Source organism: Oncorhynchus gorbuscha, unplaced genomic scaffold, assembly GCF_021184085.1.
Source record: "Oncorhynchus gorbuscha isolate QuinsamMale2020 ecotype Even-year unplaced genomic scaffold, OgorEven_v1.0 Un_scaffold_1412, whole genome shotgun sequence".
NCBI classification, from domain to species: domain Eukaryota; kingdom Metazoa; phylum Chordata; class Actinopteri; order Salmoniformes; family Salmonidae; genus Oncorhynchus; species Oncorhynchus gorbuscha.
Window position 1 is genome coordinate 10,001 of NW_025746197.1, and position 19,183 is coordinate 29,183.

The 19,183-nt window shown below is 38.4% G+C and overlaps 1 protein-coding gene across 1 annotated transcript in view; it reads right to left on the reverse strand.

Annotated features, from left to right (window-relative positions):
• Positions 1-19,183, reverse strand: part of LOC124022756 (cdc42-interacting protein 4 homolog) — a gene marked incomplete at its 3' end in the record, with an annotated part of 41,713 nt that overhangs the window by 7,210 nt on the left and 15,320 nt on the right. Inside the window, exon 6 of the mRNA XM_046337445.1 lies at positions 1-27. This exon is cut by the window's left edge and continues 78 nt beyond it. Within this exon, the coding sequence (XP_046193401.1) occupies positions 1-27 (27 nt within the window). The remainder of the gene's footprint in view (positions 28-19,183) is intronic.

Below are 19,183 nucleotides of genomic sequence, written 5' to 3' on the forward strand. Positions count from 1 at the left end.
CCACTCCTTGGCAAAACGCCTCTTCGTCTGCACACACACACACACACACACACACACACACACACACACACACACACACACACACACACACACACACACACACACACACACACACACACACACACACACACACACACACACACACACACACACACACACACTTTAATGAGGGTTATAGGGGATCATCAACTGGATTCAGCCACGGGACGATGGCTTCCTGAGCAGATGGACGGTCAGAAGGACATAACATATTTACAAATCATTTGGAGACTGCAAATTGACTAAAACAATCATATCAAATCTTGCTTACATTTATATATGATCCTGTCTCTCTATTAGGAGTGGGAATACATGTATATATGATCCTGTCTCTCTATTAGGAGAGGGAATACTGGGGAACACATTTATATATGATCCTGTCTCTCTACTAGGAGAGGGAATACTGGGGAACACATTTATATATGATCCTGTCTCTCTACTAGGAGTGGGAATACTGGGGAACACATTTATATATGATCCTGTCTCTCTATTAGGAGAGGGAATACTGGGGAACACATTTATATATGATCCTGTCTCTCTACTAGGAGTGGGAATACTGGGGAACACATTTATATATGATCCTGTCTATTAGGAGTGGGAATACTGGGGAACACATTTATATATGATCCTGTCTCTACTAGGAGAGGGAATACTGGGGAACACATTTATATATGATCCTGTCTCTACTAGGAGAGGGAATACATGTATATATGATCCTGTCTCTATTAGGAGTGGGAATACTGGGGAACACATTTATATATGATCCTGTCTCTCTACTAGGAGTGGGAATACTGGGGAACACATTTATATATAATCCTGTCTCTCTACTAGGAGAGGGAATACTGGGGAACACATTTATATATGATCCTGTCTATTAGGAGAGGGAATACTGGGGAACACATTTATATATGATCCTGTCTATTAGGAGAGGGAACACATTTATATATGATCCTGTCTATTAGGAGAGGGAACACATTTATATATAATCCTGTCTCCTGTCTATTAGGAGAGGGAACACATTTATATATGATCCTGTCTATTAGGAGAGGGAACACATTTATATATAATCCTGTCTATTAGGAGAGGGAATACTGGGGAACACATTTATACATGATCCTGTCTCTCTATTAGGAGAGGGAATACTGGGGAACACATTTATACATGATCCTGTCTCTCTACTAGGAGTGGGAATACATTTATATATGATCCTGTCTCTCTATTAGGAGAGGGAATACATTTATATATGATCCTGTCTATTAGGAGTGGGAACACATTTATATATAATCCTGTCTCTCTATTAGGAGTGGGAATACTGGGGAACACATTTATATATAATCCTGTCTCTCTATTAGGAGTGGGAATACTGGGGAACACATTTATATATAATCCTGAACATTAAGAGTGGGAATACAGGGGAACACATTTATATATGATCCTGTCTCTACTAGGAGAGGGAATACTGGGGAACACATTTATATATAATCCTGTCTCTCTATTAGGAGTGGGAATACTGGGGAACACATTTATATATGATCCTGTCTCTCCATTAGGAGTGGGAATACTGGGGAACACATTTATATATAATCCTGTCTCTCTATTAGGAGAGGGAATACAGGGGAACACATTTATATATGATCCTGTCTCTCTATTAGGAGAGGGAATACTGGGGAACACATTTATATATAATCCTGTCTATTAGGAGTGGGAATACTGGGGAACACATTTATATATAATCATGTCTATTAGGAGTGGGAATACTGGGGAACACATTTATATATGATCCTGTCTCTCTACTAGGAGAGGGAATACATTTATATATGATCCTGTCTATTAGGAGAGGGAATACTGGGGAACACATTTATATATGATCCTGTCTCTCTACTAGGAGAGGGAATACTGGGGAACACATTTATATATGATCCTGTCTCTACTAGGAGAGGGAATACTGGGGAACACATTTATATATGATCCTGTCTCTACTAGGAGAGGGAATACTGGGGAACACATTTATATATGATCCTGTCTCTACTAGGAGAGGGAATACTGGGGAACACATTTATATATGATCCTGTCTCTACTAGGAGAGGGAATACTGGGGAACACATGTATATATGATCCTGTCTCTACTAGGAGAGGGAATTACTGGGGAACACATGTATATATGATCCTGTCTATTAGGAGAGGGAATACTGGGGAACACATTTATACATGATCCTGTCTATTGGGAGAGGGAATACTGGGGAACACATTTATACATGATCCTGTCTATTGGGAGAGGGAATACTGGGGAACACATTTATATATAATCCTGTCTATTAGGAGTGGGAATACTGGGGAACACATTTATATATAATCCTGTCTATTAGGAGTGGGAATACTGGGGAACACATTTATATATGATCCTGACTCTAATTTGGGGAGGGAATACTGGGGAACACATTTATATATGATCCTGTCTCTCTATTAGGAGAGGGAATACTGGGGAACACATTTATATATGATCCTGTCTCTCTATTAGGAGAGGGAATACTGGGGAACACATTTATATATAATCCTGTCTCTCTATTAGGAGTGGGAATACTGGGGAACACATTTATATATAATCCTGTCTCTCTATTAGGAGTGGGAATACTGGGGAACACATTTATATATAATCCTGTCTCTCTATTAGGAGTGGGAATACTGGGGAACACATTTATATATAATCCTGTCTCTCCATTAGGAGTGGGAATACTGGGGAACACATTTATATATAATCCTGTCTCTCTATTAGGAGAGGGAATACTGGGGAACACATTTATATATGATCCTGTCTCTCTATTAGGAGAGGGAATACTGGGGAACACATTTATATATGATCCTGTCTCTCTATTAGGAGTGGGAATACTGGGGAACACATTTATATATAATCATGTCTATTAGGAGTGGGAATACTGGGGAACACATTTATATATAATCCTGTCTCTCTATTAGGAGAGGGAATACTGGGGAACACATGTATATATAATCCTGTCTCTCTATTAGGAGAGAGAATACTGGGGAACACATTTATATATAATCCTGTCTCTCTATTAGGAGAGGGAATACTGGGGAACACATTTATATATGATCCTGTCTCTCTATTAGGAGAGGGAATACTGGGGAACACATTTATATATGATCCTGTCTCTCTACTAGGAGAGGGAATACTGGGGAACACATTTATATATGATCCTGTCTCTCTATTAGGAGAGGGAATACTGGGGAACACATTTATATATAATCCTGTCTATTAGGAGTGGGAATACTGGGGAACACATTTATATATAATCCTGTCTATTAGGAGTGGGAATACTGGGGAACACATTTATATATAATCCTGTCTATTAGGAGTGGGAATACTGGGGAACACATTTATATATAATCCTGTCTATTAGGAGTGGGAATACTGGGGAACACATTTATATATAATCCTGTCTCTCTATTAGGAGTGGGAATACTGGGGAACACATTTATATATGATCCTGTCTCTCCATTAGGAGTGGGAATACTGGGGAACACATTTATATATAATCCTGTCTCTCTATTAGGAGAGGGAATACTGGGGAACACATTTATATATAATCCTGTCTATTAGGAGTGGGAATACTGGGGAACACATTTATATATAATCCTGTCTCTCTATTAGGAGTGGGAATACTGGGGAACACATTTATATATGATCCTGTCTCTCCATTAGGAGTGGGAATACTGGGGAACACATTTATATATAATCCTGTCTCTGTATTAGGAGAGGGAATACTGGGGAACACATTTATATATGATCCTGTCTCTCTATTAGGAGAGGGAATACATTTATATATAATCCTGTCTATTAGGAGTGGGAATACTGGGGAACACATTTATATATAATCATGTCTATTAGGAGTGGGAATACTGGGGAACACATTTATATATAATCCTGTCTATTAGGAGTGGGAATACTGGGGAACACATTTATATATGATCCTGTCTCTCTATTAGGAGAGGGAATACTGGGGAACACATGTATATATAATCCTGTCTCTATTAGGAGAGGGAATACTGGGGAACACATTTATATATGATCCTGTCTATTAGGAGAGGGAATACTGGGGAACACATTTATATATGATCCTGTCTCTCTATTAGGAGAGGGAATACTGGGGAACACATTTATATATAATCCTGTCTCTCTATTAGGAGAGGGAATACTGGGGAACACATTTATATATGATCCTGTCTCTCTATTAGGAGTGGGAATACTGGGGAACACATTTATATATAATCCTGTCTATTAGGAGTGGGAATACTGGGGAACACATTTATATATGATCCTCTCTATTAGGAGTGGGAATACTGGGGAACACATTTATATATGATCCTGTCTATTAGGAGTGGGAATACTGGGGAACACATTTATATATGATCCTCTCTATTAGGAGTGGGAATACTGGGGAACACATTTATATATAATCCTGTCTATTAGGAGTGGGAATACTGGGGAACACATTTATATATGATCCTCTCTATTAGGAGTGGGAATACTGGGGAACACATTTATATATGATCCTGTCTCTCTACTAGGAGAGGGAATACTGGGGAACACATTTATATATGATCCTGTCTCTACTAGGAGAGGGAATACATGTATATATGATCCTGTCTCTATTAGGAGTGGGAATACTGGGGAACACATTTATATATGATCCTGTCTCTCTACTAGGAGTGGGAATACTGGGGAACACATTTATATATAATCCTGTCTCTCTACTAGGAGAGGGAATACTGGGGAACACATTTATATATGATCCTGTCTATTAGGAGAGGGAATACTGGGGAACACATTTATATATGATCCTGTCTATTAGGAGAGGGAACACATTTATATATGATCCTGTCTATTAGGAGAGGGAACACATTTATATATAATCCTGTCTCCTGTCTATTAGGAGAGGGAACACATTTATATATGATCCTGTCTATTAGGAGAGGGAACACATTTATATATAATCCTGTCTATTAGGAGAGGGAATACTGGGAACACATTTATACATGATCCTGTCTCTCTATTAGGAGAGGGAATACTGGGGAACACATTTATACATGATCCTGTCTCTCTACTAGGAGTGGGAATACATTTATATATGATCCTGTCTCTCTATTAGGAGAGGGAATACATTTATATATGATCCTGTCTATTAGGAGTGGGAACACATTTATATATAATCCTGTCTCTCTATTAGGAGTGGGAATACTGGGGAACACATTTATATATAATCCTGTCTCTCTATTAGGAGTGGGAATACTGGGGAACACATTTATATATAATCCTGAACATTAAGAGTGGGAATACAGGGGAACACATTTATATATGATCCTGTCTCTACTAGGAGAGGGAATACTGGGGAACACATTTATATATAATCCTGTCTCTCTATTAGGAGTGGGAATACTGGGGAACACATTTATATATGATCCTGTCTCTCCATTAGGAGTGGGAATACTGGGGAACACATTTATATATAATCCTGTCTCTCTATTAGGAGAGGGAATACAGGGGAACACATTTATATATGATCCTGTCTCTCTATTAGGAGAGGGAATACTGGGGAACACATTTATATATAATCCTGTCTATTAGGAGTGGGAATACTGGGGAACACATTTATATATAATCATGTCTATTAGGAGTGGGAATACTGGGGAACACATTTATATATGATCCTGTCTCTCTACTAGGAGAGGGAATACATTTATATATGATCCTGTCTATTAGGAGAGGGAATACTGGGGAACACATTTATATATGATCCTGTCTCTCTACTAGGAGAGGGAATACTGGGGAACACATTTATATATGATCCTGTCTCTACTAGGAGAGGGAATACTGGGGAACACATTTATATATGATCCTGTCTCTACTAGGAGAGGGAATACTGGGGAACACATTTATATATGATCCTGTCTCTACTAGGAGAGGGAATACTGGGGAACACATTTATATATGATCCTGTCTCTACTAGGAGAGGAATACTGGGGAACACATGTATATATGATCCTGTCTCTACTAGGAGAGGGAATTACTGGGGAACACATGTATATATGATCCTGTCTATTAGGAGAGGGAATACTGGGGAACACATTTATACATGATCCTGTCTATTGGGAGAGGGAATACTGGGGAACACATTTATACATGATCCTGTCTATTGGGAGAGGGAATACTGGGGAACACATTTATATATAATCCTGTCTATTAGGAGTGGGAATACTGGGGAACACATTTATATATAATCCTGTCTATTAGGAGTGGGAATACTGGGGAACACATTTATATATGATCCTGTCTCTCTATTAGGAGAGGGAATACTGGGGAACACATTTATATATGATCCTGTCTCTCTATTAGGAGAGGGAATACTGGGGAACACATTTATATATGATCCTGTCTCTCTATTAGGAGAGGGAATACTGGGGAACACATTTATATATAATCCTGTCTCTCTATTAGGAGTGGGAATACTGGGGAACACATTTATATATAATCCTGTCTCTCTATTAGGAGTGGGAATACTGGGGAACACATTTATATATAATCCTGTCTCTCTATTAGGAGTGGGAATACTGGGGAACACATTTATATATAATCCTGTCTCTCCATTAGGAGTGGGAATACTGGGGAACACATTTATATATAATCCTGTCTCTCTATTAGGAGAGGGAATACTGGGGAACACATTTATATATGATCCTGTCTCTCTATTAGGAGAGGGAATACTGGGGAACACATTTATATATGATCCTGTCTCTCTATTAGGAGTGGGAATACTGGGGAACAAATTTATATATAATCATGTCTATTAGGAGTGGGAATACTGGGGAACACATTTATATATAATCCTGTCTCTCTATTAGGAGAGGGAATACTGGGGAACACATGTATATATAATCCTGTCTCTCTATTAGGAGAGGGAATACTGGGGAACACATTTATATATGATCCTGTCTCTCTATTAGGAGAGAGAATACTGGGGAACACATTTATATATAATCCTGTCTCTCTATTAGGAGAGGGAATACTGGGGAACACATTTATATATGATCCTGTCTCTCTATTAGGAGAGGGAATACTGGGGAACACATTTATATATGATCCTGTCTCTCTACTAGGAGAGGGAATACTGGGGAACACATTTATATATGATCCTGTCTCTATTAGGAGAGGGAATACTGGGGAACACATTTATATATAATCCTGTCTATTAGGAGTGGGAATACTGGGGAACACATTTATATATAATCCTGTCTATTAGGAGTGGGAATACTGGGGAACACATTTATATATAATCCTGTCTATTAGGAGTGGGAATACTGGGGAACACATTTATATATAATCCTGTCTCTCTATTAGGAGTGGGAATACTGGGGAACACATTTATATATGATCCTGTCTCTCCATTAGGAGTGGGAATACTGGGGAACACATTTATATATAATCCTGTCTCTCTATTAGGAGAGGGAATACTGGGGAACACATTTATATATAATCCTGTCTATTAGGAGTGGGAATACTGGGGAACACATTTATATATAATCCTGTCTCTCTATTAGGAGTGGGAATACTGGGGAACACATTTATATATGATCCTGTCTCTCCATTAGGAGTGGGAATACTGGGGAACACATTTATATATAATCCTGTCTCTCTATTAGGAGAGGGAATACTGGGGAACACATTTATATATGATCCTGTCTCTCTATTAGGAGAGGGAATACATTTATATATAATCCTGTCTATTAGGAGTGGGAATACTGGGGAACACATTTATATATAATCATGTCTATTAGGAGTGGGAATACTGGGGAACACATTTATATATAATCCTGTCTATTAGGAGTGGGAATACTGGGGAACACATTTATATATGATCCTGTCTCTCTATTAGGAGAGGGAATACTGGGGAACACATGTATATATAATCCTGTCTCTCTATTAGGAGAGGGAATACTGGGGAACACATTTATATATGATCCTGTCTATTAGGAGAGGGAATACTGGGGAACACATTTATATATGATCCTGCCTCTCTATTAGGAGAGGGAATACTGGGGAACACATTTATATATAATCCTGTCTCTCTATTAGGAGTGGGAATACTGGGGAACACATTTATATATAATCCTGTCTCTCTATTAGGAGAGGGAATACTGGGGAACACATTTATATATAATCCTGTCTATTAGGAGTGGGAATACTGGGGAACACATTTATATATAATCCTGTCTCTCTATTAGGAGTGGGAATACTGGGGAACACATTTATATATGATCCTGTCTCTCCATTAGGAGTGGGAATACTGGGGAACACATTTATATATAATCCTGTCTCTCTATTAGGAGAGGGAATACTGGGGAACACATTTATATATGATCCTGTCTCTCTATTAGGAGAGGGAATACATTTATATATAATCCTGTCTATTAGGAGTGGGAATACTGGGGAACACATTTATATATAATCATGTCTATTAGGAGTGGGAATACTGGGGAACACATTTATATATAATCCTGTCTATTAGGAGTGGGAATACTGGGGAACACATTTATATATGATCCTGTCTCTCTATTAGGAGAGGGAATACTGGGGAACACATGTATATATAATCCTGTCTCTCTATTAGGAGAGGGAATACTGGGGAACACATTTATATATGATCCTGTCTATTAGGAGAGGGAATACTGGGGAACACATTTATATATGATCCTGTCTCTCTATTAGGAGAGGGAATACTGGGGAACACATTTATATATGATCCTGTCTATTAGGAGAGGGAATACTGGGGAACACATTTATATATGATCCTGTCTCTCTATTAGGAGTGGGAATACTGGGGAACACATTTATATATAATCCTGTCTATTAGGAGTGGGAATACTGGGGAACACATTTATATATGATCCTCTCTATTAGGAGTGGGAATACTGGGGAACACATGTATATATAATCCTGTCTCTCTATTAGGAGAGGGAATACTGGGGAACACATTTATATATGATCCTGTCTCTCTATTAGGAGAGGGAATACTGGGGAACACATTTATATATGATCCTGTCTCTCCATTAGGAGTGGGAATACTGGGGAACACATTTATATATAATCCTGTCTCTCTATTAGGAGAGGGAATACTGGGGAACACATTTATATATGATCCTGTCTCTCTATTAGGAGAGGGAATACATTTATATATAATCCTGTCTATTAGGAGTGGGAATACTGGGGAACACATTTATATATAATCATGTCTATTAGGAGTGGGAATACTGGGGAACACATTTATATATGATCCTGTCTCTCCATTAGGAGAGGGAATACTGGGGAACACATTTATATATAATCCTGTCTATTAGGAGTGGGAATACTGGGGAACACATTTATATATGATCCTGTCTCTCTATTAGGAGAGGGAATACTGGTGAACACATGTATATATAATCCTGTCTCTCTATTAGGAGAGGGAATACTGGGGAACACATTTATATATGATCCTGTCTATTAGGAGAGGGAATACTGGGGAACACATTTATATATGATCCTGTCTCTCTATTAGGAGAGGGAATACTGGGGAACACATTTATATATAATCCTGTCTCTCTATTAGGAGAGGGAATACTGGGGAACACATTTATTTATAATCCTGTCTCTCTATTAGGAGTGGGAATACTGGGGAACACATGTATATATGATCCTGTCTCTCTATTAGGAGAGGGAATACTGGGGAACACATGTATATATAATCCTGTCTCTCTACTAGGAGAGGGAATACTGGGGAACACATTTATATATGATCCTGTCTCTCTATTAGGAGAGGGAATACTGGGCACACATTTATATATAATCCTGTCTATTAGGAGTGGGAATACTGGGGAACACATTTATATATAATCCTGTCTATTAGGAGTGGGAATACTGGGGAATACATTTATATATAATCCTGTCTATTAGGAGTGGGAATACTGGGGAACACATTTATATATGATCCTGTCTCTCTATTAGGAGAGGGAATACTGGGGAACACATTTATATATAATCCTGTCTCTCTATTAGGAGTGGGAATACTGGGGAACACATTTATATATGATCCTGTCTCTCCATTAAGAGTGGGAATACTGGGGAACACATTTATATATAATCCTGTCTCTCTATTAGGAGAGGGAATACTGGGGAACACATTTATATATGATCCTGTCTCTCTATTAGGAGAGGGAATACTGGGGAACACATTTATATATAATCCTGTCTCTCTATTAGGAGTGGGAATACTGGGGAACACATTTATATATAATCATGTCTATTAGGAGTGGGAATACTGGGGAACACATTTATATATAATCATGTCTATTAGGAGTGGGAATACTGGGGAACACATTTATATATGATCCTCTATTAGGAGTGGGAATACTGGGGAACACATTTATATATAATCCTGTCTATTAGGAGTGGGAATACTGGGGAACACATTTATATATAATCCTGTCTATTAGGAGTGGGAATACTGGGGAACACATTTATATATGATCCTCTATTAGGAGTGGGAATACTGGGGAACACATTTATATATGATCCTGTCTATTAGGAGTGGGAATACTGGGGAACACATTTATATATAATCCTGTCTATTAGGAGTGGGAATACTGGGGAACACATTTATATATAATCCTGTCTCTCTATTAGGAGTGGGAATACTGGGGAACACATTTATATATGATCCTGTCTCTCCATTAGGAGTGGGAATACTGGGGAACACATTTATATATAATCCTGTCTCTCTATTAGGAGAGGGAATACTGGGGAACACATTTATATATAATCCTGTCTATTAGGAGTGGGAATACTGGGGAACACATTTATATATAATCCTGTCTCTATTAGGAGTGGGAATACTGGGGAACACATTTATATATGATCCTGTCTCTCCATTAGGAGTGGGAATACTGGGGAACACATTTATATATAATCCTGTCTCTCTATTAGGAGAGGGAATACTGGGGAACACATTTATATATGATCCTGTCTCTCTATTAGGAGAGGGAATACATTTATATATAATCCTGTCTATTAGGAGTGGGAATACTGGGGAACACATTTATATATAATCATGTCTATTAGGAGTGGGAATACTGGGGAACACATTTATATATAATCCTGTCTATTAGGAGTGGGAATACTGGGGAACACATTTATATATGATCCTGTCTCTCTATTAGGAGAGGGAATACTGGGGAACACATGTATATATAATCCTGTCTCTCTATTAGGAGAGGGAATACTGGGGAACACATTTATACATGATCCTGTCTATTAGGAGAGGGAATACTGGGGAACACATTTATATATGATCCTGTCTCTCTATTAGGAGAGGGAATACTGGGGAACACATTTATATATGATCCTCTCTATTAGGAGTGGGAATACTGGGGAACACATTTATATATAATCCTGTCTATTAGGAGTGGGAATACTGGGGAACACATTTATATATGATCCTCTCTATTAGGAGTGGGAATACTGGGGAACACATTTATATATGATCCTGTCTATTAGGAGTGGGAATACTGGGGAACACATTTATATATAATCCTGTCTATTAGGAGTGGGAATACTGGGGAACACATTTATATATGATCCTGTCTCTCCATTAGGAGTGGGAATACTGGGGAACACATTTATATATAATCCTGTCTCTCTATTAGGAGAGGGAATACTGGGGAACACATTTATATATGATCCTCTCTATTAGGAGTGGGAATACTGGGGAACACATTTATATATAATCCTGTCTATTAGGAGTGGGAATACTGGGGAACACATTTATATATGATCCTCTCTATTAGGAGTGGGAATACATTTATATATGATCCTGTCTATTAGGAGTGGGAATACTGGGGAACACATTTATATATAATCCTGTCTATTAGGAGTGGGAATACTGGGGAACACATTTATATATGATCCTGTCTCTCCATTAGGAGTGGGAATACTGGGGAACACATTTATATATAATCCTGTCTCTCTATTAGGAGAGGGAATACTGGGGAACACATTTATATATGATCCTGTCTCTCTATTAGGAGAGGGAATACATTTATATATAATCCTGTCTATTAGGAGTGGGAATACTGGGGAACACATTTATATATAATCATGTCTATTAGGAGTGGGAATACTGGGGAACACATTTATATATAATCCTGTCTATTAGGAGTGGGAATACTGGGGAACACATTTATATATGATCCTGTCTCTCTATTAGGAGAGGGAATACTGGGGAACACATGTATATATAATCCTGTCTCTCTATTAGGAGAGGGAATACTGGGGAACACATTTATATATGATCCTGTCTATTAGGAGAGGGAATACTGGGGAACACATTTATATATGATCCTGTCTCTCTATTAGGAGAGGGAATACTGGGGAACACATTTATATATAATCCTGTCTCTCTATTAGGAGAGGGAATACTGGGGAACACATTTATATATGATCCTGTCTATTAGGAGTGGGAATACTGGGGAACACATTTATATATAATCCTGTCTCTCTATTAGGAGTGGGAATACTGGGGAACACATTTATATATGATCCTGTCTCTCCATTAGGAGTGGGAATACTGGGGAACACATTTATATATAATCCTGTCTCTCTATTAGGAGAGGGAATACTGGGGAACACATTTATATATGATCCTGTCTCTCTATTAGGAGAGGGAATACATTTATATATAATCCTGTCTATTAGGAGTGGGAATACTGGGGAACACATTTATATATAATCATGTCTATTAGGAGTGGGAATACTGGGGAACACATTTATATATAATCCTGTCTCTCTATTAGGAGTGGGAATACTGGGGAACACATTTATATATAATCCTGTCTCTCTATTAGGAGTGGGAATACTGGGGAACACATTTATATATAATCCTGTCTATTAGGAGTGGGAATACTGGGGAACACATTTATATATAATCCTGTCTCTCTATTAGGAGTGGGAATACTGGGGAACACATTTATATATAATCCTGTCTCTCTATTAGGAGTGGGAATACTGGGGAACACATTTATATATAATCCTGTCTATTAGGAGTGGGAATACTGGGGAACACATTTATATATGATCCTGTCTCTCTATTAGGAGAGGGAATACTGGGGAACACATGTATATATAATCCTGTCTCTCTATTAGGAGAGGGAATACTGGGGAACACATTTATATATGATCCTGTCTATTAGGAGAGGGAATACTGGGGAACACATTTATATATGATCCTGTCTCTCTATTAGGAGAGGGAATACTGGGGAACACATTTATATATAATCCTGTCTCTCTATTAGGAGAGGGAATACTGGGGAACACATTTATATATGATCCTGTCTCTCTATTAGGAGTGGGAATACTGGGGAACACATTTATTTATAATCCTGTCTCTCTATTAGGAGTGGGAATACTGGGGAACACATGTATATATGATCCTGTCTCTCTATTAGGAGAGGGAATACTGGGGAACACATGTATATATAATCCTGTCTCTCTACTAGGAGAGGGAATACTGGGGAACACATTTATATATGATCCTGTCTCTCTATTAGGAGAGGGAATACTGGGCACACATTTATATATAATCCTGTCTATTAGGAGTGGGAATACTGGGGAACACATTTATATATAATCCTGTCTATTAGGAGTGGGAATACTGGGGAATACATTTATATATAATCCTGTCTATTAGGAGTGGGAATACTGGGGAACACATTTATATATGATCCTGTCTCTCCATTAAGAGTGGGAATACTGGGGAACACATTTATATATAATCCTGTCTCTCTATTAGGAGAGGGAATACTGGGGAACATTTATATATGATCCTGTCTCTCTATTAGGAGAGGGAATACTGGGGAACACATTTATATATAATCCTGTCTCTCTATTAGGAGTGGGAATACTGGGGAACACATTTATATATAATCCTGTCTCTCTATTAGGAGTGGGAATACTGGGGAACACATTTATATATAATCCTGTCTCTCTATTAGGAGTGGGAATACTGGGGAACACATTTATATATAATCCTGTCTCTCTATTAGGAGTGGGAATACTGGGGAACACATTTATATATGATCCTGTCTCTCCATTAAGAGTGGGAATACTGGGGAACACATTTATATATAATCCTGTCTCTCTATTAGGAGAGGGAATACTGGGGAACACATTTATATATGATCCTGTCTCTCTATTAGGAGAGGGAATACTGGGGAACACATTTATATATAATCCTGTCTCTCTATTAGGAGTGGGAATACTGGGGAACACATTTATATATAATCATGTCTATTAGGAGTGGGAATACTGGGGAACACATTTATATATAATCATGTCTATTAGGAGTGGGAATACTGGGGAACACATTTATATATAATCCTGTCTATTAGGAGAGGGAATACTGGGGAACACATGTATATATGATCCTGTCTCTCTATTGGGAGAGGGAATACATTTATATATGATCCTGTCTATAAGGAGAGGGAATACTGGGGAACACATGTATATATGATCCTATCTCTCTATTGGGAGAGGGAATACTGGGGAACACATTTATATATGATCCTGTCTCTCTATTAGGAGAGGGAATACTGGGGAACACATTTATATATAATCCTGTCTATTAGGAGTGGGAATACTGGGGAACACATTTATATATAATCCTGTCTATTAGGAGTGGGAATACTGGGGAACACATTTATATATAATCCTGTCTATTAGGAGTGGGAATACTGGGGAACACATTTATATATAATCCTGTCTCTCTATTAGGAGTGGGAATACTGGGGAACACATTTATATATAATCCTGTCTCTCTATTAGGAGTGGGAATACTGGGGAACACATTTATATATAATCCTGTCTCTCTATTAGGAGTGGGAATACTGGGGAACACATTTATATATAATCCTGTCTCTCTATTAGGAGTGGGAATACTGGGGAACACATTTATATATGATCCTGTCTCTACTAGGAGAGGGAATACTGGGGAACACATTTATATATGATCCTGTCTCTACTAGGAGAGGGAATACTGGGGAACACATTTATATATGATCCTGTCTCTACTAGGAGAGGGGATACTGGGGAACACATTTATATATGATCCTGTCTCTACTAGGAGAGGGAATACTGGGGAACACATGTATATATGATCCTGTCTATTAGGAGAGGGAATACTGGGGAACACATTTATATATGATCCTGTCTCTCTATTAGGAGTGGGAATACTGGGGAACACATTTATATATAATCCTGTCTCTCTATTAGGAGTGGGAATACTGGGGAACACATTTATATATAATCCTGTCTCTCTATTAGGAGTGGGAATACTGGGGAACACATTTATATATGATCCTGTCTCTACTAGGAGAGGGAATACTGGGGAACACATTTATATATGATCCTGTCTACTAGGAGAGGGAATACTGGGGAACACATTTATATATGATCCTGTCTCTACTAGGAGAGGGGATACTGGGGAACACATTTATATATGATCCTGTCTCTACTAGGAGAGGGAATACTGGGGAACACATGTATATATGATCCTGTCTATTAGGAGAGGGAATACTGGGGAACACATTTATATATGATCCTGTCTATTAGGAGAGGGAATACTGGGGAACACATTTATATATGATCCTGTCTATTAGGAGAGGGAATACTGGGGAACACATTTATATATGATCCTGTCTATTAGGAGAGGGAATACTGGGGAACACATTTATACATGATCCTGTCTATTGGGAGAGGGAATACTGGGGAACACATTTATATATGATCCTGTCTCTCTATTAGGAGTGGGAACACATTTATATATGATCCTGTCTATTAGGAGTGGGAATACTGGGGAACACATTTATATATAATCCTGTCTCTCTATTAGGAGTGGGAATACTGGGGAACACATTTATATATAATCCTGTCTCTCTATTAGGAGTGGGAATACTGGGGAACACATTTATATATAATCCTGTCTCTCTATTAGGAGTGGGAATACTGGGGAACACATTTATATATGATCCTGTCTCTACTAGGAGAGGGAATACTAGGGAACACATTTATATATGATCCTGTCTCTACTAGGAGAGGGAATACTGGGGAACACATTTATATATGATCCTGACTCTACTAGGAGAGGGAATACTGGGGAACACATTTATATATGATCCTGTCTCTACTAGGAGAGGGAATACTGGGGAACACATGTATATATGATCCTGTCTATTAGGAGAGGGAATACTGGGGAACACATTTATATATGATCCTGTCTATTAGGAGAGGGAATACTGGGGAACACATTTATATATGATCCTGTCTATTAGGAGAGGGAATACTGGGGAACACATTTATACATGATCCTGTCTATTGGGAGAGGGAATACTGGGGAACACATTTATATATGATCCTGTCTCTCTATTAGGAGTGGGAACACATTTATATATGATCCTGTCTATAAGGAGTGGGAATACTGGGGAACACATTTATATATGATCCTGTCTCTCTATTAGGAGTGGGAATACTGGGGAACACATTTATATATGATCCTGTCTCTCTATTAGGAGAGGGAATACTGGGGAACACATTTATATATGATCCTGTCTCTCTATTAGGAGTGGGAATACTGGGGAACACATTTATACATGATCCTGTCTCTCTATTAGGAGAGGGAATACTGGGGAATACATTTATATATGACCCTGTCTCTCTATTAGGAGAGGGAATACTGGGGAATACATTTATACATGATCCTGTCTCTCTATTAGGAGAGGGAATACTGGGGAACACATTTATATATGATCTTGTCTCTCTATTAGGAGTGGGAACACATTTATATATGATCCTGTCTCTCTATTAGGAGTGGGAATACTGGGGAACACATTTATATATGATCCTGTCTATAAGGAGAGGGAATACTGGGGAACACATTTATATATGATCCTGTCTCTCTATTAGGAGTGGGAACACATTTATATATGATCCTGTCTCTCTATTAGGAGTGGGAACACATTTATATATGATCCTGTCTATAAGGAGAGGGAATACTGGGGAACACATTTATATATGATCCTGTCTCTCTATTAGGAGTGGGAATACTGGGGAACACATTTATGTATGATCCCGTCTCTACTAGGAGAGGGAATACTGGGGAACACATTTATATGTGATCCTGTCTCTCTATTAGGAGAGGGAATACTGGGGAACACATTTATGTATGATCCCGTCTCTACTAGGAGAGGGAATACTGGGGAACACATTTATATGTGATCCTGTCTCTCTATTAGGAGAGGGAATACTGGGGAACACATTTATATATGATCCTGTCTCTCTATTAGGAGAGGGAATACTGGGGAACACATTTATATATGATCCTGTCTCTCTATTAGGAGAGGGAATACTGGGGAACACATTTATATATGATCCTGTCTCTCTATTAGGAGTGGGAATACTGGGGAACACATTTATATATAATCCTGTCTATTAGGAGTGGGAATACTGGGGAACACATTTATATATGATCCTGTCTCTCCATTAGGAGTGGGAATACTGGGGAACACATTTATATATGATCCTGTCTCTCCATTAGGAGTGGGAATACTGGGGAACACATTTATATATGATCCTGTCTCTCCATTAGGAGTGGGAATACTGGGGAACACATTTATATATAATCCTGTCTCTCCATTAGGAGTGGGAATACTGGGGAACACATTTATATATGATCCTGTCTCTCTATTAGGAGAGGGAATACTGGGGAACACATTTATATATAATCATGTCTATTAGGAGTGGGAATACTGGGGAACACATTTATATATAATCCTGTCTATTAGGAGTGGGAATACTGGGGAACATTTATATATGATCCTGTCTCTCTATTAGGAGAGGGAATACTGGGGAACACATGTATATATAATCCTGTCTCTCTATTAGTAGAGGGAATAATGGGGAACACATTTATATATGATCCTGTCTATTAGGAGAGGGAATACTGGGGAACACATTTATATATGATCCTGTCTCTCTATTAGGAGAGGGAATACTGGGGAACACATTTATATATAATCCTGTCTCTCTATTAGGAGAGGGAATACTGGGGAACACATTTATATATGATCCTGTCTCTCTATTAGGAGTGGGAATACTGGGGAACACATTTATTTATAATCCTGTCTCTCTATTAGGAGTGGGATTACTGGGGAACACATTTATATATGATCCTGTCTCTCTATTAGGAGAGGGAATACTGGGGAACACATGTATATATAATCCTGTCTCTCTACTAGGAGAGGGAATACTGGGGAACACATTTATACATGATCCTGTCTCTCTATTAGGAGAGGGAATACTGGGGAACACATTTATATATAATCCTGTCTATTAGGAGTGGGAATACTGGGGAACACATTTATATATAATCCTGTCTATTAGGAGTGGGAATACTGGGGAACACATTTATATATGATCCTGACTCTCTATTAGGAGAGGGAATACTGGGGAACACATTTATATATGATCCTGTCTCTCTATTAGGAGAGGGAATACTGGGGAACACATTTATATATAATCCTGTCTCTCTATTAGGAGTGGGAATACTGGGGAACACATTTATATATAATCCTGTCTATTAGGAGTGGGAATACTGGGGAACACATTTATATATGATCCCGTCTCTACTAGGAGAGGGAATACTGGGGAACACATTTATATGTGATCCTGTCTCTCTATTAGGAGAGGGAATACTGGGGAACACATTTATATATGATCCTGTCTCTCTATTAGGAGAGGGAATACTGGGGAACACATTTATACATGATCCTGTCTCTCTATTAGGAGTGGGAATACTGGGGAACACATTTATGTATGATCCCGTCTCTACTAGGAGAGGGAATACTGGGGAACACATTTATATGTGATCCTGTCTCTCTATTAGGAGAGGGAATACTGGGGAACACATTTATACATGATCCTGTCTCTCTATTAGGAGAGGGAATACTGGGGAACACATTTATATATGATCCTGTCTCTCTATTAGGAGAG